This window comes from Prunus avium, chromosome 2 (assembly GCF_965620075.1).
Source record: "Prunus avium chromosome 2, drPruAviu1.hap1.1, whole genome shotgun sequence".
Classification (NCBI taxonomy): Eukaryota; Viridiplantae; Streptophyta; class Magnoliopsida; order Rosales; family Rosaceae; genus Prunus; species Prunus avium.
This window is the reverse complement of record NC_142285.1, coordinates 36,484,076-36,509,695: the sequence shown is the minus strand read 5'-3', so window position 1 is coordinate 36,509,695 and position 25,620 is coordinate 36,484,076. Positions and strand designations below refer to the sequence as shown.

The 25,620-nt window shown below is 36.3% G+C and overlaps 2 protein-coding genes and 1 pseudogene across 2 annotated transcripts; all 3 read left to right on the top strand.

Moving 5' to 3' along the window:
- The first annotated feature begins 1,296 nt into the window (after nucleotides 1-1,296).
- LOC148296950 (beta-glucosidase 12-like) lies at nucleotides 1,297-4,488 on the top strand. Its single transcript, XM_088249009.1, has 13 exons — nucleotides 1,297-1,536; nucleotides 1,658-1,727; nucleotides 1,824-1,882; nucleotides 1,994-2,069; nucleotides 2,352-2,429; nucleotides 2,547-2,634; nucleotides 2,726-2,981; nucleotides 3,070-3,185; nucleotides 3,292-3,509; nucleotides 3,592-3,623; nucleotides 3,731-3,833; nucleotides 3,958-4,066; nucleotides 4,193-4,488. Exons 1-13 carry the CDS (start codon nucleotides 1,297-1,299, stop codon nucleotides 4,362-4,364), a joined length of 1,617 nt encoding a protein of 538 aa, XP_088105135.1. The 3' UTR covers nucleotides 4,365-4,488.
- Nucleotides 4,489-5,711: 1,223 nt separating this feature from the next.
- On the top strand, nucleotides 5,712-9,049 carry LOC110764040 (beta-glucosidase 12-like). Its single transcript, XM_088248811.1, has 13 exons — nucleotides 5,712-5,917; nucleotides 6,039-6,108; nucleotides 6,206-6,264; nucleotides 6,375-6,450; nucleotides 6,732-6,809; nucleotides 6,927-7,014; nucleotides 7,106-7,361; nucleotides 7,450-7,565; nucleotides 7,672-7,889; nucleotides 7,972-8,003; nucleotides 8,116-8,218; nucleotides 8,395-8,503; nucleotides 8,629-9,049. Exons 1-13 carry the CDS (start codon nucleotides 5,744-5,746, stop codon nucleotides 8,798-8,800), a joined length of 1,551 nt encoding a protein of 516 aa, XP_088104937.1. The 5' UTR covers nucleotides 5,712-5,743; the 3' UTR covers nucleotides 8,801-9,049.
- Nucleotides 9,050-13,986: 4,937 nt separating this feature from the next.
- LOC110764042 (beta-glucosidase 12-like) lies at nucleotides 13,987-19,603 on the top strand (annotated as a pseudogene).
- The last annotated feature ends 6,017 nt before the right edge of the window (nucleotides 19,604-25,620 follow it).

Sequence of the window (25,620 nt, the reverse complement as noted above, 5' to 3'; positions counted from 1 at the left end):
CCATAACTTGAGACGTTTTTTGTTGGTAATCTTGATAAGTATAAGTTGACTCTGGTTGGCATGGTGAAATAAATTTCTTTGCAAAACACTTGTGCATGCCATTAGAAGGGTGTTGAGGGCGCAACTCTGTAGAATGTCATGGTACAAATGGGAAAGTTTCATATTTGGTTGAATAGTCAAACACGAATAGTGTGAGTAGCAGCAAATTCTGATTTAGTCTCCTAATTAACCACATGGGTCAAATTTTGAAAAGAACTTGACGGACCATTATTTTCTTGACACTGTCAATGTCATTACTTTGATCATAAATATGTAAGATGAGTTTGGCCATTACGTTATTTTTCTTTCAGCAGTTATAACGTCTTCACAACGTTTTCTTGTTTTCTTTTGACGGTTCCAGAGATAATGGATGCACAATCTCTTTTTTCGCACCTTGAAGATAATAACTTCTTGTTTATAAATTAGACCATGTAACTCTTAACTATTTGATTAAAAATTAATCAACCTATCATGTATGCATGAATATTTACAAAACAAACGTTTATATCATAAAAATTAAATGCGAAGTGGGCCCTATAAGGTATTCTTCAAATAAATGCGGAGTGAGCCCTACAAAATATCTATCATCTACCCATAAATGGATTTTCTTTATTTATATATATTTTGTAGAATTTTTGATCGAAATGGTCCCCCAATCATTGCTCAAGTTTCAACAAACCTCAAGATCGTTTGTGAATTGGACATGTTTTTGTGATGTTTAAAAGAAATAAAAGTAAAATTCTATTATACCCTTCCTAGTTCGCCAAACGCGAAAAAAGATAATCACATATTATGCTCAAGAATTTAAACAATCTACAAATTTACATTGTGAAGAAAACAATTCTGTGTCAAATTTCTTTTCACAGTTTGACCCAAATGGCTATTAGGAGACTCAATCAGACTTAGCGGCTACCCACACATACGCACCAAATATTATATTGTGAAGAAAAGATAATCACATATTTACATTGTGAACAAAACAATTCTGTGTCAAATTTCTTTTCACAGTTTGACCCAAACGGCTATTAGGAAACTCCACTATGCGGCTACCCACACATATACACCATTATATTGCGTGTTTGAATATAGCAGTTGAGTCTTGGAAGGAGACAAACTCATTCAAATATGAAACTTGCCATTTCCCTTTGTACCATGACATTCTACGTAGTTGCCCCCTCAAACCCATTCAATGCCCATGTGTGTTTACTATTCTCATGCGCAGCACGTACTTCCTCCTCTATATAAAGGCCATGCAGCATGCCAGCCAGAGCCAACTTATACTTCTCAAGATTATTACCAACAACAACAAAAAAACCTCAAGTTATGGCAATGCAATTACGTTCTTTTCTCTTAGGCATACTGCTACTAATTGGCTTTGTTTTGACGAATAGCGAAGCTGATATTAGAGCTCCACCCACACATTTTGACACTGCTTCTCTCAATAGGAGCAGTTTTCCAGAAGGGTTCATATTTGGTGTAGGTTCTGGATCTTACCAAGTAAGTCCTTTTCTGGGCTTTAATTTGAGTTTTGATTAGGGTTTTCTTTCAAATTCAGACTAAGCATCGATCCACGCAAGAATATTGACATCTTCTTCCTTGTGTCTCTTGTGCATTTCAGTATGAAGGTGCTGCAAAAGAAGGTGGTAGAGGACCAAGCATTTGGGATACCTTCACCCACAAATATCCAGGTTTGTCCAATCAAATCATCAATTAGTTAAAATAACAAAATCGTGCTAGTTTTACTCTTATGCTCTAATAAATAAATTTTCTATGATTAATTGCAGAAAAGATTAACGATAGCAGCAATGGAGATATCACTGTTGATCAATATCACCGCTATAAGGTTCATGACCCAATATGCACATATTAAATTTTGAAGCATGAAGAAAAACTCATCACATTGAAGATGCTCCCGATAATTTTTATCTGATTTCTTTTTTGTTATGCACTGTAGGAAGATGTGGGGATTATGAAGAATATGGGGTGGGATGCTTATCGATTCTCTATCTCATGGTCAAGATTGTTACCAAGTAAGTTCATTTGTGACCAATCTTCAATATTTCTGCTTTCATGGATTTCACTTAAGTAATGTGTCCAAGTTGTCTACTGAATAATATAACAATTATTTTTTTTGCGTCAATTAAAATACTTAATTGAAATAACTTAAGCAAAAATAATTTTTTTTACAAACATAAATTAAATAGAAGTCGAAGTTCAAGTTCGATAACATATAGTCCAACTTTTTTAAAGTTCAGTTGAAATGTTATTGGTGCACTTATTTCTTTATTTTCTGGTTTTGTTTTAATTATTAGATGGAAAGTTAAGTGGAGGAGTGAACAAGGAAGGAATCAAATATTACAACAATCTCATCAATGAGCTCTTACGCAATGGTGAGTCATCCCACCTTACATGATCAATAATTTATACAATAAGAGTTACATGCACTCATAAAAAAAAGTCATTTTGTCAAACTTATAACTCGCTTTTATTGACGATGCTATTTGTAGGTTTAATGCCATTTGTGACACTCTTCCATTGGGATCTTCCCCAAACTTTAGAGGATGAATATGGTGGTTTCTTAAGCCCTCATATTGTGTAAGTGAAGAAATTAGTCCTTTGAATCGTATTGATAATTTAATTAACAAATACAATTATGACATTTACATTCTGAAATGTGTATATACAGCAATCATTTTCAAGATTACGCAGAACTTTGTTATAAGGAATTTGGTGATCGAGTAAAGCATTGGATCACATTGAATGAGCCGTATACCTTCAGTAACTATGGTTATGCAACCGGGTCCCAAGCGCCGGGACGATGCTCAACTTGGCAGCAGCTAAACTGCACAGGCGGAGATTCATCCGTTGAACCATATTTGGTAACACACCACCTACTCCTTGCTCATGCAGCTGCCGTAAAATTGTACAAAAATGGATACCAGGTACAATTAATTAGTTTGTTGCAACAAGAGAGCGACTACTTTACCTTTTTGTGACTCTAAAACAAACTAACTAAATGTTCTTGTTCAGGCGTCTCAAAATGGAGTGATAGGGATAACCCTAAATTCAGATTGGTATGAGCCCCTATCGGAAGAAAAAGAAAATAAAAATGCTGCATTACGAGCTTTGGATTTTATGTTCGGATGGCAAGTGAATTTCGAATTTTATTATGAATATAATATTTACTACTTCCTAGCGAGCAATACATAATATAATGTCAAGTTAATCCTTGAAAATTTTACATTCTTATAGGTTTGTCGAGCCATTGACAAGTGGTGACTATCCGCAAAGCATGCGATCTCTTGTCGAAAGCCGATTACCAAAATTCACGAAAGAACAATCCAAGTTGCTAATTGGTTCATTTGATTTTCTTGGACTAAATTACTATACGGGTTACTATGCAAGTGATGCACCTCAAAATAACTCGGTATACGCAAGCTACACAACAGATGCTGGTGTTAATATTTCATGTGAGTACAAATTCATAATTTAATTCAAGCAATTTAAGTTTATAGACTAATTAGATTCTGATATTCATATGTATTGTGGCAGCTGAGCGTAATGGGGTCCCCATCGGTCCAAAGGTACACATCAAATTACTAGATTAAGCCTTTTTGATTTTGACCGTTAATCATTTTGCACTTACAAATGTGACTCCTAAAAATCTAAAAATCTTCAAATTTTGGTGCAGGGTGCTTCGGAATGGTTAAATATTTATCCACGAGGAATTCAACATCTTTTACTCTACACAAAGAAAAAGTATCACAATCCAATTATTTACATCACTGAAAATGGTAATTTTTTCTAGCCTTAAGTAATTGTGCATGATCAATGTTTCACATATTTTTGGTGTAAAACACAGACAAGTGGTACAAAGTCTAAATTTGTAACTACATAATAATGTATTATATATTGTAGGTGTGGATGAGTTGAATGATCCGAAATTATCACTTGCTGAAGCCCTTAATGATACCCACAGAATTGACTACTACAATCGCCACCTTCATTATGTTCAAAGTTCTATTGAGTAAGTGTATTAAAAAATTCATTTATAATATTTAAATATATATGTATATGGTATAGCTTTAGATTTTGAGTTATTGATTCATATTATTGACATTAATATATTTAATTTCATTTTATTGCTTTTTAGCAATGGTGTCAAAGTGAAGGGATTCTTTCCGTGGACGTTGCTAGATGACTTTGAATGGAGTTCGGGATTCAGTGTTCGATTTGGTATCACCTATGTAGATTACAACGATGGGCTTAAAAGGCACCCAAAACTCTCGGCGCACTGGTTCAAAAGTTTCCTTAAGAAGTATTGAAAACTTCATATCATATTCGTCATTCAAGATTTGTATTTAATTCAATAATGTGAATTTTCTGTATGTACAATAATACTAAGGATTCCAAATTTGTGTACATACAAAATTAGAATTCCAAATTTGTGTACATACAAAATTAGAATTCCAAATTTGTGTACATTCAATATTTTCAATTTTGGTCCTTGTATAAGATTAAAATTCCATTTAACCCCCTTGTAAAATTAAACATTGATTTTTAGTCCTTTGTTGAGTGTCAACATACGCATAATTATGAAACTCATTTGTTTGTAGTCCTTTGACTGATTATCTCGAATTTGAGTTATTTATACTAATACCTCTTGAGATTTTTCGTGTTTTTGCAAAACCCTCTAAATAACACAATCAATAAAAGCATATTCAAGTTTTGTTTAAATGATTATTTATGATTGCATGTAAATGTTATTGTTATAATTAGATCTAATTATGAATCCAACATTTGAAAATGAGAAAATAAGTGAATTGATAATTAGAAATTAGAGAAAAGACCCTAATTGCATTGCCATAACTTGAGATGTTTTTTGTTGGTAATCTTGATAAATATAAGTTGACTCTGGTTGGCATGGTGAAGTAAATTTCTTCGCAAAACACATGTGCATGGTACAAATGGAAAGTTTCACATTTGGATGAATAGTCAATCACAAATAGTGTGAGTAGCTGCAAATTCTGATTTAGTCTCCTAATTAACCACGTGGGTTTGAAAAGAATTTGACGGACCATTATTTTCTTAACACTGTCAATGTCATTACTTTGACCATTATGTGTAAGGATGAGTTTCTTTCAGCGGTTATAACGTCTTCACAACGTTTAATACTCTTTTGACAGTTTCAGAGATAATAGATGCACAATCTCTTTTTTCGCACCTTGAAGATAATAGCTTCTTGTTTATAAATTAGACCATGTAACTTTTAACTATTTGATTAAAAATTAGCCAATCTATCATGTATGCATGTTCATCTTTAGGGTAAACAGAAAGAAAATTGCTACGAGAATTGTATGCGGAACAGTGGAAGGTAATGTCATTACTTTGACCATAAATATGTAAGGATGACTTTGGCAATTACGTAGAATAGATAATCACATATTATGCCCAAGAATTTAAACAATCTACAAATTTCTTTTCACAGTTTGACCCAAATGGTTATTAGCAGACTCAGACTATTGCGTGTTTGAATATAGCAGTTGAGTTTTGGAAGGAGACAAACTCAATTCAAATGTGAAACTTGCAGTTTCCCTTTGTACCACGTACTTCCTCCTCTATATAAAGGCCGCGGAGCATGCCAGCCAGAGCCAACTTATACTTCTGAAGATTATTACCAACAACAGAAAAAAAACCTCAAGTTATGGCAATGCAATTACGGTCTTTTCTCTTAGGCATACTGCTACTAATTGGCTTTGCTTTGACGAATAGCGAAGCTGATATTAGAGCTCCACCCACACATTTTGACACTGCTTCTCTCAATAGGAGCAGTTTTCCAGAAGGGTTCATATTTGGTGTAGGTTCTGGAGCTTACCAAGTAAGTTCTTTACTGGGCTTTAATTTGAGTTTTGATTAGGATTTTCTTTCAAATTCAGACCAAGCATCGATCCATGCAAGAATTCTGACATCTTCTTCATTGTGTCTCTTGTGTATTTCAGTATGAAGGTGCTGCAAAAGAAGGTGGTAAAGGACCAAGCATTTGGGATACCTTCACCCACAAATATCCAGGTTTGTCCAATCTAATCATCAATTAGTTAAAATAACAAAATCGTGCTACTTTTACACTTATGCTCAAAATAAATAAATTTTCTATGATTAATTGCAGAAAAGATTAATGATAGCAGCAATGGAGATATCGCTGTTGATCAATATCACCGCTATAAGGTTCATGACCCAATGTGCACATATTAAATTTTGAAGCATGAAGAAAACTCATCACATTGAAGATGCTCCCGATAATTTTTATCTGATTTCTTTTTTGTTATGCACTGTAGGAAGATGTGGGGATTATGAAGAATATGGGGTGGGATGCTTACCGATTCTCTATCTCATGGTCAAGATTGTTACCAAGTAAGTTCATTTGTGACCAATCGTCAATATATATGCCTTCATGGTTTTCACTTAAGTAATGTGTCCAAATTGTCTACTGAATAATATAACAATTTTTTTTTTTGTTTCAATTAAAATACTTAAGTGAAATAACTTAGGCAAAAATAGTTTTTTTTCAAACATAAATTAAATAGAAGTCGAAGTTGAAGTTCAATAACATATAGTCCAACTTTTTTAAAATTCAATTTAAATGTTATTGGTGCACTTATTTCTTTATTTTCTGGTTTTGTTTTAATTATTAGATGGAAAGTTAAGTGGAGGAGTGAACAGGGAAGGAATCAAATATTACAACAATCTCATCAATGAGCTCTTACGCAATGGTGAGTCATCCCACCTTACATGATCAATAATTTATACAAGAAGAGTTACATGCACTCATAAAAAAAAGTCATTTTGTCAAACTTACAACTCGCTTTTATTGATGATGCTATTTATAGGTTTAACGCCATTTGTGACACTCTTCCATTGGGATCCTCCCCAAACTTTAGAAGATGAATATGGTGGTTTCTTAAGCCCTCGTATTGTGTAAGTGAAGAAATCAGTCCTTTGAATCATATTGATAATTTAATTAATAAATACAATTATGATATTTACATTTTGAAATGTGTATATACAGCAATCATTTTCAAGATTACGCAGAACTTTGTTATAAGGAATTTGGTGATCGAGTAAAGCATTGGAGCACACTGAATGAGCCATATATCTTCAGTTATAATGGTTATGCAATCGGGGCAAATGCGCCGGGACGATGCTCCACTTGGCAGCAGCTGAACTGCACCGGCGGAGATTCATCTATTGAACCATATTTGGTAACACACCACCAGCTCCTAGCTCATGCAGCTGCCGTAAAATTGTACAAAAATAGATACCAGGTACAATTAATTAGTTTGTTGTAACAAGAGAGCAACTACTTTACCTATTTGCTACTCTAAAACAAACAAACTAAATGTTCTTGTGCAGGTGTCTCAAAAAGGTTTGATAGGGACAACACTGAATTCACATTGGTTTGAGCCCTTATCGGAAGAAAAAGAAAATAAAACTGCTGCATTACGAGCTTTGGATTTTATGTTTGGATGGCAAGTGTATTACGAATTTACTTATGAATATAATATTTACTACTTAATAGCGAGCAATACACAGTATAATGTCAAGTTAATGCTTGAAATTTTTACATTCTTGTAGGTTTATTGAGCCATTGACAAGTGGTGACTATCCGCAAAGCATGCGATCTCTTGTCGGAAGCCGATTACCAAAATTCACGAAAGAACAATCAAAGTTGCTAATTGGTTCATTTGATTTTCTTGGACTAAATTACTATGCGGGTTACTATGCAAGTGATGCACCTCAAAATAACTCAGTATACACGAGCTACACAACAGATGATGGCGTTAATCTTTCATGTGAGTACAAATTCAGAATTTTATTCAAGCAATTTAAGTTTATAGACTAATTAGATTCTGATATTCATATGTGTTGTGGCAGCTGAGCGTAATGGGGTCCCCATCGGTCCAAAGGTACACATCAAATTACTAGATTAAGCCCTTTACGATTTCGACCATTAATCATTTTGAACTTAATTACAAATGTGACCCCTAAAAATCTAATGATCTTCAAATTTCGGTGCAGGGTGCTTCGGAATGGTTAAATGTTTATCCACGAGGAATTCAACGTCTTTTACTCTACACAAAGAAAAAGTATCACAATCCAATTATTTACATTCTTGAAAATGGTAATTTTTTCTACCCTTAAGTAATTGCATGATCAATAATGTTTCACATATTTTTGGTGTAAAACACGCACAAGTGTTACAAAAGTCTAAATTTGTGACTACATAATAATATATTATATATTGTATTGTGCAAAGTCTAAATTTGTGACTACATAGTAATATATTATATATTGTAGGTGTGGATGAGTTGAATGATCCGAAATTATCACTTGCCGAAGCCCTTAATGATACCCACAGAATTGACTACTACAAAAGCCACCTTCATTATGTTCAAAGTTCTATTGAGTAAGTGTACTAACAAATTCGTTTATAATATTTAAATATATATGTATATGGTATAGCTTTAGATTTTGAGTTATTGATTCATATTTTGTCATTAATATATTTAATTTCCTTTTATTGCTTTTTAGCAACGGTGTCAAAGTGAAGGGATTCTTTCCGTGGACGTTGCTAGACGACTTTGAATGGAGTTCGGGATTCAGTGTTCGATTTGGTATCACCTACGTAGATTACAACGATGGGCTTAAAAGGCACCCAAAACTCTCGGCACACTGGTTCAAAAGTTTCCTTAAGAAGTACTGAAAACTTCAGTTCATATTCGTCATTCAATATTTGTATTTAATTCAATAATGTGAATTTTATGTATGTGCAATAATACTAGGGATTCCAAATTTGTATACATACAAAATTAGAATTCCAAATTTGTGTACATTCAATAATTTCAATTTTAGTCCTTGTGTAAGATTAAAATTCCATTCAACCCCCTTGTAAAATTAAACATTGATTTTTAGTCCTTTGATCATGAGTGTCAACATACGCATAATTATGAAACTCATTTGTTTGTAGTCCTTTGACTAATTGTCTCGAATTTGAGTTATTTATACTAGTACCCCTTGAGGCTTTTCATGTTTTCGCAAACCCTCTAAGGTCTTGGAAATTACACAAACACCCCTTAGGTTTCAAAATGGTTTCACATAACTCCAAAAATCCAAAAAAAAAAACCTAAAATTGGATGTAATAGGACTTTTGCATAGACTAAAATGCCCTTCATGATATCAGACTTGTTTGGATACAGTCGCACCCTAATCCCTAAACCCTAACAAAAATAAAATAATAATAAATAAATCATAAGACGCTTCGTACTATTCCATGAGAAAAATTGAAGATGCTTCCTCTCTTCCATCTCTGCTCCATCATCGAAATCCTTTGTTGCTTTGAAAAGAGAATTCTCAGATCTTGCTATCTCATTGCACGTTGATCTTTCTGCTTTGTTGCGTTACTATTTAAGTTGGGAGAAATTAATCCAACAAGCCAAGAAATAGGAAGTCAAGGCCCTGCTCCAAGTCAATACGTTGTGAGCAAAACCCATGTAGCAAATGAAGAAGCTGGTACCCAGCCATTGTGAAGAAGTCGCTCTAGTTTGATTTTTTGGTTTGAGTTAGGATTGACCTTCTTTTTTTTTTTCTTTTTTTTTTCTTTTTTTTTTGTGATTGGAATTATATTGGAGAGGATGAAGTAAAGCGTCTTTTTTTCCCTGGGGCAAGTGTACAATGTGTGTTTGTTGGTTGGTTTTTTTCTTTTCACTAGTATAATATTGGGTAGAGATTACGGTACAATTCTATCCAAACAGTATTCTAATACCATGAGGGGGTATTCTAGTCTATGCAGAAGTATTGTTATATCAGGTTTTAGGTTGTTTTGGACTTTTGGAGTTATGTGAAACCAATTTGAAACATGAGGGGGTCTTTGTGTAATTTCTAGGACGTCAAGGAGTTTTGCGAAAATATGAAAAACCTCAGAGGGGTGTTAGGATAAATAACTCCCTGAATTTTCACCTATTCGTTTAAGTTCTATTGTAATTTGACCATTATACCACAGTGACAAATTTTTTGAAATTTAGTGGCCCAAAGTTTAGAGGCTACAGTACGGCTCGAGTCACGAGCGTGTATGCGCAAACTAATCTCTAATCGAACTTGAGGCTCAACTTCAATGACCCTAATTGTCTACTTGTTAGAATCTCATAAAACATCCTCCTAACCAAAAATAATCAATCAAATTGGAAATTATCTAATTATTTAGTTGTGATCAAATAAATAAACGAACACAATTATGAAAAGTTGAAAAAAAAAAGAAAAAAAAAGAGGATGATAATCAAGAACTAATTTTATGACGAGAGAAAGGAGGATATTGTTGTAAGCTTTAGATAGAGAAGTTTTTATTCTCTTTGTATTTTTCTTTAGGGGGTAACCATGCTTAGGCTTAGTTTGGTATTGTTGTGCTTTAAAAAAAAACTGCTTCTGCTGTGCTGTGAAAATAAACAGCTGTGAAGTGAAGCAGCAAAGTGTTTGGTAATCTAGATTTTTAAAAGTGCTGTGAGTATAAAAAGCAGTGTCATAGTGTTTGGTAAACTTTTTTATAGAAGTGCTGTGAGAGTGTATAATGACAATAAAGGGCATGATGAAATTTTTTTCAAAACCTAAAATTATCATAAGAAATAAAAAATGTATAATTTTTCTCCCTTTTGTTTCTTTCTTCTCAGGCCCCATTTCTTCTTCTTTTTTTTTTTTTTTTTTTTCTCTTTCCCTCCTCTCCTTTCTCTTTTCCTCTTCCTTCACGGGCCCCAATTTTTTTTTCCTCTCCCTCTTCTCTCCTTTCTCCTTTCTTCTTCCTTCACAGCCGACCCCCCCCTTTTTTTTTCTGCCAGATCTCTGCAATCCTATCATTGGTTGATAAGGAATCAAATATGCAATAATTGGTTTTACCCCACTGATTCCCCATTCAAACATTTTCTTTCTTCTCTTATGGCTGTTCCATAGCCCTCCCCCACTCCACTCCCTACACACCCAACGGCAGCCCCACATGACTCTCTCTCTCTCTCTCTCTCTCTCCACCCCACCCAAAATCCTGCCATAACACAGCCACATCCCATACGGTCATGATCCAGGGAGGTCGTCCTCCTTGCACGGTCGTCATCGTCGTCTACAGTCCAAGCTGTGGAGTCTTCATCGTCTGTCATCGCTATCATCGTCGTCTGCCATCAGTGCTTGTCTGTCATCGTCGTCATCTACAGCCCATGGTCAGAGGTTGTGGTTGTGGTTGGAAATTGGGTGGGGTTTGTTGTAGACGAAGAATAGAAAAGGGAGGTTGTGGTTGTGGTTGGAGCTTGGGTGGGATTTGTTGCAGACGACGAATAGAAAAAGGAATGAAGAAGAAAATGGGAGTTTGCAGAATGAGATTCATAGGGTTTGATCGAGAAAAAGATAGGATATAGCGTGTCATTTGTTAAAAGAGATAAGGGCAGTATGGGCAATTTGAAAGTTTCATTTAAGCCTCCGCATGCTTCTCCTGGCAACAGATTTCAGAAGTAGCTCCCCACCTGCTTCTGTTTTTCAGCTTTGAATGACAGCAACTTATTAAATAAGCAGCTTGGATTTGTTTTACAAAACACCCAAATCTCCAAAACTTTTTTTCAAAGCTGCTTATTTTTTAAGTTAAGCAACCCCAAACCAGCCCTTAGATGGGTTAGAGATCATCATAGAGGTTCCCCCCCCTCTCTCTCTCTCTCTCTCTCTCTCTCTCTCTCTCCACCCCACCCAAAATCCTGCCATAACACAGCCACATCCCATACGGTCACGATCCAGGGAGGTCGTCCTCCTTGCATGGTTCATTGTCGTCTACAGTCCAAGCTGTGGAGTCTTCGTCGTCTGTCATCGCTATCATCGTCGTCTGCCATCAGTGCTTGTCTGTCATCGTCGTCATCTACAACCCATGGTCAGAGGTTGTGGTTGTGGTTGGAAATTGGGTGGGGTTTGTTGCAGACGAAGAATAGAAAAGGGAGGTTGTGGTTGTGGTTGGAGCTTGGGTGGGATTTGTTGCAGACGACGAATAGAAAAAGGAATGAAGAAGAAAATGGGAGTCTGCAGAATGAGATTCATAGGGTTTGATCGAGAAAAAGATAGGATATAGCGTGTCATTTGTTAAAAGAGATAAGGGTAGTATGGGCAATTTGAAAGTTTCATTTAAGCCTCCGCATGCTTCTCCTGGCAGCAGATTTCAGAAGTAGCTCCCCACCTGCTTCTGTTTTTCAGCTTTGAATGACAGCAACTTATTAAATAAGCAGCTTGGATTTGTTTTTACAAAACACCCAAATCTCCAAAACTTTTTTTCAAAGCAGCTTATTTTTTAAGTTAAGCAACCCCAAACCAGCCCTTAGATGGGTTAGAGATCATCATAGAGGTTTCCCCCTCCCCCCCCCCCCCCCCCCCCCCTTTTTTTTTTTTGGTCAATCTGATAATATCATCATTAAACCAGGGCGAGGAACGAATACCAGTTACAAAAGCACGAGTCTAAAAGACAAAGGAGCAATAAATAAAAAAACCAAAACCTTAGAGTGATGATGCGAAAGCAAGCAACAGGCCACAATGTTTCAGAGTATTGATCTTAACGAAGACAAAAATATCTTAAGTGATTCGAGTCATGATGTTTGATTTTATATTGAATTACGCAGAAATCTAGGCATCCAAAAAATAAGAAAGAGAATTTCAAATGTTTCAGTACATAATGGTAAGATGTGAAATTGAGATGGAATATGAAAAGAGAAAAAGAGACAACAATATGAGAAGAAGAATTGCAGACAATAGAGAATTTGTGCTTTAAACAAAGAAAAACAAAGAAGCCGAACACATGGATTACTACGGAGGCGCACTGTCCATCTTCTACTGGTGCTTTAGCATTTAAAATTTTCACATTAACAAAAGGGAAAAAGTCATTTTTGGGCCTTTTAGTTTACCACTTTTACCACTAAGGCCCCTGTAGTTTCAATTTGATCAATTTTGTCCTTGTAGTTTGAATTCTAAGCAATTCAAGGACAATGCCCAATTTTTTTGTCAAATTACTCTAATATAGAGGGGTATTTCGGTCCAATCTTACATCTCCTCCACAACCATTCCCCAGCCAAACACAGAGAGAGAGAGAGAGAGAGAGAGAAGAGAGAGAGAGAGAGAGAGAGAGAGAGAGAGAGAGAGAGAGAGAGAGAGAGAGAGAGAAATGCCCTTTCATATTAGAGTAATTTGACAACAAATTAAGGATTGTCCTTGCATTGCTTAGAATTGAAACTACAGGGGCCTTAGTGATAAAAGTGGTAAACTACAAGGACCAAAATCACTTTTAACAAAATAAATTCATTCTACATGTGGATGCATGTCAAAATTAATAATAACACTGATTCCATATAAAATTCTAGGAGATTTCAAAAAATATTTAAAAAATGATTATCGAAAGGTAAGTTTCAATTCTAGAGGAAAGAAGAACGTGAAGAACTGATAATAATTTGCAGATGTGCTGGAACAAGTCTCTAGCTAGCGTAGGTGGAAAACTCATCCTTTGCATATTTAGAGTCCAATAAGAAGTGACAATGCCATTACTTTGTCAATTACGTTATTTTTCTTTCAACGGTTATAATGTCACTACTTTGACTATAAAGATGTAAGGTAGGAATCAAATATTACAACAATATCATCAATCACATATTATGCCCAAGAATTTAAACAATCTACAAATTTACATTGTGAAGAAAACAATTCTGTGTCCAATTTCTTTTCACAGTTTGAATATAGCAGTTAAGTTCTGGGGGGGGGGGGGGGGGGGGGGGGGTGGTTGTTTCTTTAAGGGTCTCATGCGCAGCACGTACTTCCTCCTCTATATAAAGGCCATGCAGCGTGTGCCAGCCCGAGCCAACTTATACTTCTCAAGATTATTACCAACAACGAAAAAAATACCTCAAGTTATGGCAATGCAATTACGTTCTTTTCTCTTAGGCATACTGCTACTAATTGGCTTTGCTTTCACAAATAGCGAAGCTGATATTAGAGCTCCACCCACACATTTTGACACTGCTTCTCTCAATAGGAGCATTTTTACAGAAGGGTTCATATTTGGTGTAAATTATGGAGCTTACCAAGTAAGTCCTTTTCTGGGCTTTAATTCAAGTTTTGATTAGTGTTTTCTTTCAAATTCAGACCAAGCATCGATCCATGCAAGAATATTGACATCTTCTTTATTGTGTCTCTTGTGTATTTCAGTATGAAGGTGCTGCAAAAGAAGGTGGTAGAGGACCAAGCATTTGGGATACCTTCACCCACAAATATCCAGGTTTGTCCAATCAAATAATCAATTAGTTAAAATAACAAAATCGTGCACTACAAAAAAAATCAGCAATAGCCACCTTTATTAGTAACTAAAGGCTTTAGTAACCAAGCAGTTACAAATTTCGAATTGATGAAAAATCAGCAATAGTCACCTTTATTAGTAACTAAAGGCTTTAGTAACCAAGCAGTTACAAATTTCCAATTGATGAGATTTGTGGGGTTACTATTAGTCTTTGTCTCCATTAATAAAGAATGTGACAAACAATATGTTGACTTTTCAGTGACCTTTATACTTATATTTTATTATTATTTTCATCTTTAATTAGTTTATTAATTTTCTGAATTATATATGTTTTAAATAATTACAATTTCCATTTGATATACTTTAATGGCATAATAACAGTAATTCCATTTTTTCTGATAAGATAATAATAATATTTCCTTGGTAATGCACTTCATGTGTAAAAAAGGCCTCTAATATTATTATTTAATTAAATATAAATATTCAATTGATACATGATGGTAATTAAGTAGTACAATATTTTCCTAATAAATAAAAAATTAGTACAATCCTCTACAAACAATAATACATACACGCCTAAGAAGACCTATAGCTAGTACTATCTAATCCAAGCGCTCCTCTGATCCGAACATACAAACGAATGATGCAATCCCTGCAATTGAAGTGTCCTCCATCCCTGTAAGTAAATCGAAATGACAAAGAAAGAAAGAAAAGAGTCCCAAATGCTAGAAGTTAAGCTATTATATATATATATATATATATATATATATATCCAAATTGCAATTAGCTAAGTTAGTAGATATCCAAGCTTCAGGAATTACAACCTCACCCTCTTCTTTTGTAGTTGGTAGCATCAACCATTCATCGGTCTATGGTGAAGGGATCTAATCATTAATCAAAATAAAATAAAATAAAATCTACGAAAATGGAAATCTTGTACTCATCTAAATGAATAACCCCAACCCAGATAAAACAACATCTTTACAACTTAGAAATAGAAAAGTAGATTATTATAAATAAACCCAATCCTAAGCATGTATTTATAAAAAAACCCACACACTATTTAAACATAGAAACACACCCAAAATCAACCCCAAAATCAACAATTGTATATTTTTTGGGTGTGTTTATAAATGAGTTTTGAGTGTGTGTAATGATGGGTTTTGGGTGTGTTTATAAAGTGTTTTGGGTGTTTGGTTTTTTTATAATTTCAGCCCCCATTTTGGGTGTTTTAGTAAAACCCCCATAGAAAAGGCGAATTACAAAGAGTATATTAATAAAATAAAAAAAAATTTAAAAGGACCAGGGAATAGAGGCGCCTCTAGCAATTCCACCGCCCCTGCAGAACTTGATCTTCCTGCATCACAGAATATCAAAGAATATATTAATATATAAAAAAGTAGAAAAAAAAGCTTATACAGAAAACAAAATACAAGGAAAGCCATGACTGAAGCAAGTCCTACTCCAGCTCTCAGATCTGAGATATAAGATCTCAGATTTGAGATTTGAACTAAAAGGACCGCCCAGAGCCAAAGAAACGCCCTAGAAAAACTGGGAGATAACAACTCTGTCAAAAGCAAGGAGATAGCCAGAAAAAAATGGAGGGATTGGGGTGAAAACCACCGGATCTAAAAAGAAAATCAGACGAGAAAGGGGTTGCTGGGTTGTTTTGGGAGAGAAGAGCTTACAAAAGAAAAGGGGTAAGTTTCGATTTGTTTGAGGCGTAGTAGTCGACGAGAGGTTGAGGAGAGAGAACGAGAGGTGGCTAATCCACCGAATATTTTATTGGATTACAATTATTAGCAAGGCTCTAATCAAATATTAGTCATGAAAAATTACTGTTTCGGTGTTAATCACAATAATTAGTTTCATATTTATTATATTTAAATCAACTGTCACCAAAATATTAAAATGTGAGAGATTAGTCACAAATAATAGTGATAAGTAAACAAAAGCATTGACCAACCATTCAATTGTCACCAATACCAATTAGTTAGTGACAAAAGGTTGACTATTAATCCTTTTTTCTTTTTCTTTTTTTACTCTTATGCTCTAAATAAATAAATTTTCTATCACTAATTGTGTTGGCACTAAAACTGAACAGATAGAGATGAGTGCAACTTACAAGTGTTGAGGACGATCAAGCAGATCGATTGAATGATAGATGCAGATTCTTCTTGTCCTTGGATGCAGATCCTGAATAGAAGAGAGTTGAGACTCGTGAGGTCTATGGAACCGGTGTGGAACCAGCCTAAGACCCTCCGATGCCAAAGTAAGTTTGTTTCTAAGAGCTCTTACTGTTGACCATATAAAAGTATAAAAGTCAAGCTGAAAAGTCTTACCTCTGTATTGTAGTGGAAGGACCTATTTATAAAGGGCATTTCGTATGCTCTTAGTACTTAATTTCGATGTGGGACTCGTGGGAGGGCCTTATGAGGTTGACACGAGTCCTTAGATATTTCGGGCGGGTGCTTCGAGGTTGATTCTGCAGAATCGGTAAGGGATACCGATTGTAGGCTATGTTGGGCCTGTAGCGATCTTTTGCTGCTTTGAGACAATATCATCGGTAGCCGATACCGATTGTTCGGAGCCTTTGGGCATTTGGGGAGTTTAAGCGATCCACATGTCAATGGATGAGTGGAGGATCATATATGGTACAAACAAATTGCATAAAAGATTAACGATAGCAGCAATGGAGATATCACTGTTGATCAATATCACCGCTATAAGGTTCATGACCCAATGTGGACATATTAAATTTTGAAGCATGAAGAAAACTCATCACATTGAAGATAAGCTCCCGATAATTTTTATCTAATTTCTTTTTTGTTATGCACTGTAGGAAGATGTGGGGATTATGAAGAATATGGGGTGGGATGCTTACCGATTCTTGATCTCATGGTCAAGATTGCTACCAAATAAGTTCATTTGTGACCAATCGTCAATATTTCTGCCTTCATGGATTTCGCTTAAGTAATGTGTCCAAGTTGTCTACTGAATAATATAACAAACTTTTTTTGTTTCAATTAAAATACTTAATCGAAATAACTTAAGCAAAAATAATTTTTTTTTTCAAACATAAATTAAATAGAAGTCGAAGTTCAAGTTCGATAACATATAGTCCAACTTTTTTAAAGTTCAGTTTAAAAGGTATTGGTGCACTTATTTCTTTGTTTTTTGGTTTTGTTTTAATTATTAGATGGAAAGTTAAGTGGAGGAGTGAACAAGGAAGGAATCAAATATTATCACAATCTCATCAATGAGCTCTTACGCAATGGTGAGTCATCCTACCTTACATGATCAATAATTTATACAATAAGAGTTACATGCACTCATAAAAAAGAGTCATTTTGTCAAACTTATAACACGCTTTTATTGATGATGCTATTTATAGGTTTAACGCCATTTGTGACACTCTTCCATTGGGATCTTCCCCAAACTTTAGAAGATGAATATGGTGGTTTCTTAAGCCCTCATATTGTGTAAGTGAAGAAATTAGTCCTTTGAATCATATTGATAATTTAATTAATAAATACAATTATGACATTTACATTCTGAAATGTGTATATACAGCAATCATTTTCAAGATTACGCAGAACTTTGTTATAAGGAATTTGGTGATCGAGTAAAGCATTGGATCACACTGAATGAGCCATATACCTTCAGTTACAATGGTTATGCAATCGGGTCCTATGCTCCGGGACGATGCTCCACTTGGCAGCAGCTAAACTGCACCGGCGGAGATTCATCTACTGAACCATATTTGGTAACACACCACCAGCTCCTTGCTCATGCAGCTGCTGTAAAATTGTACAAAAATAGATGCCAGGTACAATTAATTCGTTTGTTGCAAAAAGAGAGCGACTACTTTACCTTTTTGTGCCTCTAAAACAAACAAACTAGATGTTATTGTGCAGGCGTCTCAAAATGGAGTGATAGGGATAATACTGGTGTCATTTTGGTTTGAGCCCTTATTGGAAGAAAAAGAAAATAAAAATGCTGCATTACGAGCTTTGGATTTTATGTTCCGATGGCAAGTGTATTTCGAATTTTATTATGAATATAATATTTACTACTTACTAGCGAGCAATACATAATATAATGTCAAGTTAATCCTTGAAATTTTTACTTTCTTATAGGTTTGCTGAGCCATTGACCAGTGGTGACTATCCGCAAAGCATGCGATCTCTTGTCGGAAACTGATTACCAAAATTCACGAAAGAACAATCCAAGTTGCTAATTGGTTCATTTGATTTTCTTGGACTAAATTACTATACGGGTATCTATGCAAGTGATGCACCTCAAAATAACTCGGTATACGCAAGCTACACAACATATGCTGACGTTAAACTTTCATGTGAGTACAAATTGAGAATTTAATTCAAGCAATTTAAGTTTATAGACTAATTAGATTCTGATATTCATATGTGTTGTGGCAGTTGAGCGTAATGGGGTCTCCATCGAACCAAAGGCACACATCAAATTACTAGATTAACCCCTTATGATTTCGACCATTAATCATTTTGCACCTACAAATGTGACTCCTAAAAATCTAAAGATATTCAAATTTTGGTGCAAGGTGCTTCGGAATGGTTAAATGTTTATCCACGAGGAATTCAAGAGCTTTTACTCTACACAAAGAAAAAGTATCACAATCCAATTATTTACATTACCGAAAATGGTAATTTTTTCTAGCCTTAAGTAATTGCATGATCAATGTTTCACATATTTTTGGTGTAAAACACGCACAAGTGGTACAAAGTCTAAATTTGTGACTACATAATAATGTATTATATATTGTAGGTGTGGATGAGTTGAATGATCCGAAATTATCACTTGCCGAAGCCCTTAATGATACCAATAGAGTTGACTACTACAATCGCCACCTTTACTATGTTCAAAGTTCTATTGAGTAAGTGTATTAACAAATTCATTTATAATATTTAAATATAGGGCTATATATGTATATGGTATAGCCTTAGATTTTGAGTTATTGATTCATATTATTGACATTAAATATTTAATGTCCTTTAATTTCTTTTTAGCAATGGTGTCAAAGTGAAGGGATTCTTTCCGTGGACGTTGCTAGACGACTTTGAATGGAGTTCAGGATTCACTGTTCGATTTGGTATCACCTATGTAGATTACAATGATATGCTTAAAAGGCACCCAAAACTCTCGGCACATTGGTTCAAAAGTTTCCTTAAGCAGTATTGAAAACTTCATATCATATTCGTCATTTAATTCAATAATGTGAATTTTATTTATGTACAATAATATAGGGATTCCAAATTTGTATACATACAAAATTAGAATTCCAAATTTGTGTACATTTAATAATTTCAATTTTAGTCCTTGTATAAGATTAAAATTCCATTCAACTCCCTAGTAAAATTAAACATTGATTTATAGTCCTTTGATGAGTGTCAACATACGCATAATTATGAAACTCATTTGTTTGTAGTCCTTCGACTGATTGTCTCAAATTTGAGTTATTTATACTAACACCACTTGATATTTTTCATGTTTTCACAAAACCCTCTGAGGTCTTTGAAATTACACAAACACCCCCTCAGGTTCCAAAATGGTTTCACATAACTCCAAAAATCCAGAAAAAAAAACCTAAAATTGGATGGAAGAGGACTTTTGCATAGACTAAAATACCCTTCATGATATCATAACTGTTTGGATACAGTCGCACCCTAATCTCTAAACCCTAATAACAACAAAAAAAAAATATCATAAGACGCATCGTACTATTCCAATGAGAAAAAAAGGAGATGTTTCCTCTCTTCCATCTCTGCTCCATTGTCGAAAATCCTTTGTTGCTTTGAAAAGAGAATTCTCAAATCATGTTATCTCATTGCACCTTGATCTTTTTGCTTTGTAGAGTTAGGATTTAAGTTGGGAGGAGTTAATCCAACACGCCAAGAAATAGGACGTCAAGCCCCTGCACCAAGTCAAGACATTGGGAGCAAAACCCATGTAGCAAACGAAGAAGCTGGTACTCAACCATTGCGAAGAAGTTGCTCTAGTGGTGACGATCATCATTTCTTTCCTAGCAGGTGCCGTTGGCATGGGTCCCACTAAGTCGATGGCCCATTGCATGAAACGCCACGAACTGTTATGCAGATGGTAGACTTCAGCAGTCAGGTTAGGAATCGGTTTGTACATCTGACAGTGATCACATCTCTTGACATATTCAGTGGACTCATGGCGCATGGTAGGCCAGAAATAGCCTATGTTTAGAGCCTTCTGGACCTCAAGTGTTTTAAGGTATTTTATGCAGGTGAGATGAGGGCTGGAGAATGATCTGCAGATGAGCTTGTTTCCTTACATGTAGTATCTTGTGGATTTTTACTGGACCTTCATGGCCTCGGACTTCTCTGTTGGCAGATTTCCATTCACCAAGTAGTCGATGATGGGGTCTTGCCAGCTGAGGTCTTCATCGATATGCATTGAGTCGATTAGCTTTATTTCTTCTATGCTTGGCCGGTCAAGATGTTCGACCAGGATGAAGCGCCTGAACTAGATGTCCAGCACTGATCCTAGGCTTGCCAATGCATCTGCATGAGGGTTCTCTGCTCGTGGAACTTGTTGGATGGTGAAAAGTAGGGAATTCTTTCAAAAGTTCTTGGACTTTGTCTAGGTACTGGATCATTCTTGGATGTTTTGCCATGTACTCGCCTGAGGCTTGATTCGTGATTAGCTGGGAGTCTAAGAATATCGCCAATCTCTTGATTGACAGTTCTTTTGCAGGCGCAGTCCGACAAGCAATGCCGCATATTCTGCCTCGTTGTTTGAAGCAGGAAAGTCTAATATGATGGCTTATTCCAACAAAGTTCCTTCTGGGGTGATTATGACGACGCCTGTCCCCACTCCATTGTGATTTGTTGCTCTGTGTAGGTGCAGCTGCCACATGTCGTTAGGCAGGTGGGGATCGGCGGGGCAGGTGTCGCCGGCTCTCAAAATTTCCTTATTTTTTGTGACCAGATTCTCTTTTTCGGATGTCAGAGTAAACTCTACAACAAAATATGCTAAAGCCTGAGCTTTTATAGCAGTCTTCAGTCGGTAGAGGAGGTCATATTGATTAAGTTCGATAGCCCATTTAATGAGTCGCTAAGTAGCGTCGGGGCTGTGGAAGATCTATCTTAAAGGAAATTCTGTCATGATAATTATCCGGTGAGCTTGATAGTAGGGCCTTAGTTTTCTAGCAGAAACCACAAGCAAAAAAATGAGCTTCTCCATATTTGGATAGCGAGTCTCTGGGTCGAGAAGAGCTTTTGAAGTGTAAAATACCGAATGTTGCGCCTCCCGCTCTTCTCGGATGAGAGCTGAGCTAATAGCTGAGTCGGACATTGCCAAGTAGATGAACAAGTCTTCGCTCGGTATCGATTTTGAGAGTAGGGGAGGTGAAGTGAGGTAGGCCTTCAAGCTCTGAAAGGCTACTTCGCACTCTTCGTTACACTTGTCCTTTTACCCTTTCTTCAAGGCTTTGAAGAATGGCCTGCACTTGTCGGTAGATCTCGAGAGAAATCGGTTGAGAGCTGCTGCTCTACCCGTTAGACTTTGTATCTCCTTTGTTATGGCAGGTAACTTCATGTTGAGTATAGCCTTGATTTGATTCGGATGTGCCTGAATTCCTCTTTGGATGACCAAATATCTCAGGAATCAACTGAATGAGACTCTAAATGTGCATTTGCTTGGGTTCAACTTGATGTTGTATTTTCAGAGTAGGCTGAATGCCTCGGCAAAGTTTTTGATGTGGTCTGCTCGCTGGGGAGCTTTGACTAGCAAGTCGTCTATGAAGACCTCCATAGTCTTGCCGATTTGCTCCTCGAAAATTTTATTTACTAGCCTTTTGTAGGTCTTTGCCCAAAGGGCATGACTTTGTAGTAGTATGTACCCCTTTCAATGATGAATGAGGTCTTTTCCTTGTCATCTTCATGCATCATGATTTGATTGTAGCCGAAGTATGTCTCCATGAAGCTTAGCAGTTGATTGCCGAAAGTTGAATCGATGAGCTGATCAATTCTTGGCAGTGGAAAGTTGTCTTTATGGCATGCCTTGTTGAGATCGGTGTAGTCGACGCAAACTCTCCACAAACCCTTATCTTTCTATGCTACTAAAACAATGTTTGCCAGCCATTCTGCGTAAGAGACTTCTTCAATGAAACCGGCAGCTAGGAGCTTGTCGATTTCGGCCTCAATGATGGCAACCCGCTCGATAGCGAAGTTGAGTCTCTTCTGAGTTATAGGCTTGATAGTTTGGTTGACGTGTAGGCGATGACAGATGATCTAGGGATCGATGCCTAGCATGTCGGATGATGACCATGCAAATATGCCTTTGTTGTTTTAGAGGAAGGCTGTAAGCTCAGCCTTCTCCTCCTGGCTTAGGTGCGAGCGAATCCGCGCTTTTCTCTCTAGCTTGTCAAGATCAAGGGGTACTAGCTCGACATCCTCTTCAGGCTTGCTCGGTTGCTAGGAACGGGATCTGCTTTCTCATCTGCTTGTTCTACTCCCTTCAGATCTGCCTGATTCACAAGGAGGAACAGTGTTTGCTTGCTTCTCTTCAGCCCTTGAGCTGAGCATTTCCTCGCCATCGCTGTTGATCTGACCGACACCGCTCCCAGGGATTAGGTAATGGATTTTCTGATGTGTGGCGGAGGTGATGACGTTGATCTTGTCAATCAATAGTCTGCCCAGAATGTCGTTGTAGGGAGAGACTTCATCAATAACCATGAATGTTTGCGAGCTGATTACATGTCTGCCCTGAATGTCGTTGTAGACATCGAGATCTATCGTGCCCACGGTAACTGTTGTTGTGCCATTGAGCCGGTTAGCGACCTGGCTGATTTATTGATTATAAGGATTGTATTTTTAAGTTTGGCTCTTCTCTTGTAATTTCACAAAACCATTGTATTAATTCTTAGTTTCTAAGATAGATTAGAGGTTAAGACTGAAATAGATTGAAGATCATCCCAGTCCTCAAGTTGCTGCCAAAGGTAAAACTCATATGCATTTTCACTGGATTAATACATGTTCACGTGTATTGATCCAACTTTCAATTTTGCCTGTTTGCTGCAACATTTCTCTTTATTTCAGCTTTAACGATTTTTTAATTCCTTCCCTTCCAAAAAGGCTGACAAACACGTGAGAATAATTTACTTACTCTCAAACGGTTTTGTTTTCTAAAAGATTCAAGCTTTTCATTTGTTTATTAGTTTTAAACCCATACCTCTTGGTTGTTATCTTCTTGTCTACCACCTTCTCCAAGTGATGGGTTATAAACTATTTTTTTAATTCCACTCTTCATACCTTGATTCAAAGTGCGGCTCCTTGGGTTTATTAAAATGACAAACACATGCCTTCTGTTTCATTCCCTAAACTTGACAGCTCACTTTGTCTACAAAAGGAATAAAACTTTCTTTATTCTTTTGTGGTCTTGAAACACTCCCTTGCTCAAAGTCTGTGGCTTGGTAACAAAGTGTTTGGTCAAAAGCTCTATATATATTCTTCCAGACAGACTTCCTAGGAGAGCTTGAACTCATGCATTTTTAATAAAATGTCTTATGCCTTCTCTCTAGATATATGCTGGACATGAAAACCGAGTGGGTGGAAAAACTCTGAAAAGAGTTTTTTCCTTCAGCCAACAACTCTCACTCTTGAGGGTTATGAGAATGATTGCATTCACATAAGTGCTTCCCCAAGATGACCTTAAATCTTTAATGATTGGCTGCTTTTTCCTTACTTCAATCTTTATAATTGTTTCAGCTAGTATATGTTACTTAAGAGTATACGATTGATAGTATACATATAAACTTCTCCAAGTATACATTTACAAAATTTCGGCTGTAAACTATTTTTGTGTAGTTGTTATGTTGAATTAAACTTTATGCTTCAAATACATTACTTCTAGTTTATTCATCACAACACTTATGTTTCATTCGTCTAGCTCAATCATGCTCTATGATTGAGATAGATGAATTTGTGAAACCATAACTCACTCCATACATCAAATTACATACAACTAGAGCTTGGTGCTCTTGAGAGGATTTGCTACTAAGAGATTAAGAAATGGTGCTTGCTGAAAGGTTGATTGAAGCTGCCTATAGGTGATAGATTGAGCTAAGTCTTCCTTCATTTTCTTGTATTTATTAATGAGTGGATTGGATCTCTGCTAGCTTGGTGCTCCCAGTTTTTTACCCACTTGGGTTTTCTGGGTCAACAACTCTTGTGTGTTGTTTACTTTCAGCTGTTAATTGTCTTACCTTATTAATCACTTAATTGTTTGTATGTGTGTGTGTATGAATTAACAAGAACTTTTTAAATTGGTTGGTCCTTGACCTGTAGCCTACATCACCCCCCCCCCCCCCTCTGTAGGCTTTTAGAGCTTAGGGCTGGTTTTACATTGATCTTTGTCCTAAGCCCATCTGTCGGATGACTGCCAATTGAAGGATATTGGTTGCGCTGCTCTCGTCTACATGGATTCGGTCGACCATGGCTTGAACGATTTGAATGTTGATGACAAGGGCGTCGTTGTGTAGTAGATCAAGGCCGATTAAATCTTTCTTTTGGAAGCCGATCACGGGATCGTCTTCTACCAGTGTGAGGCTAGTTGAAACTTGGGAGATCACAGTGGCCTGTTTGATCTTCCTCTTCTTTTGTTTGCTGGTCAGCCTAGACTCCTCAGAGTCGACTAGGATTGTGTTAATCCCAATGACCTTCTGGGGTGGCTCCTTGGCGGTATCGCGTCCTCAATCTGCTGGATGGCCTACTTATCAATGAACTCCATGCAGTGGCCTTCTCTCACAAGTTCTTCGATGTGCGTTTTCCAAGCAAAGCAGTTATTCGTATTGTGCCCGTGCGTCCTATGGAAGGCACAGTATTTTCTGGTATCCCTCTAGTCTGGATCACCTTTCAAGGGTGGCGGTCTTCTTACCCAAGGTTTGTCTTTCACTTGGGCTAAGATCTGATGTATGGGATGGAGAACTTGTTAAAGTTCTCTTCTACCATAGCTTCTCCTTGTGGGTGCGGCTTGCATTTGTCTTTTAGACTTGTGCTTTTAGAACTAGTATTCGTTACTCGCCCTGATTTAATGATGATATTACTAGATTGACATAAAAGAAAAAGAAAAAAGGCAACCTCTATGATGATCTCTAACCCATCTAAGCATGGTTAAAGAAAAATACAAAGAGAATAAAAACTTCTCTATCTAAAGCTTACAACAATATC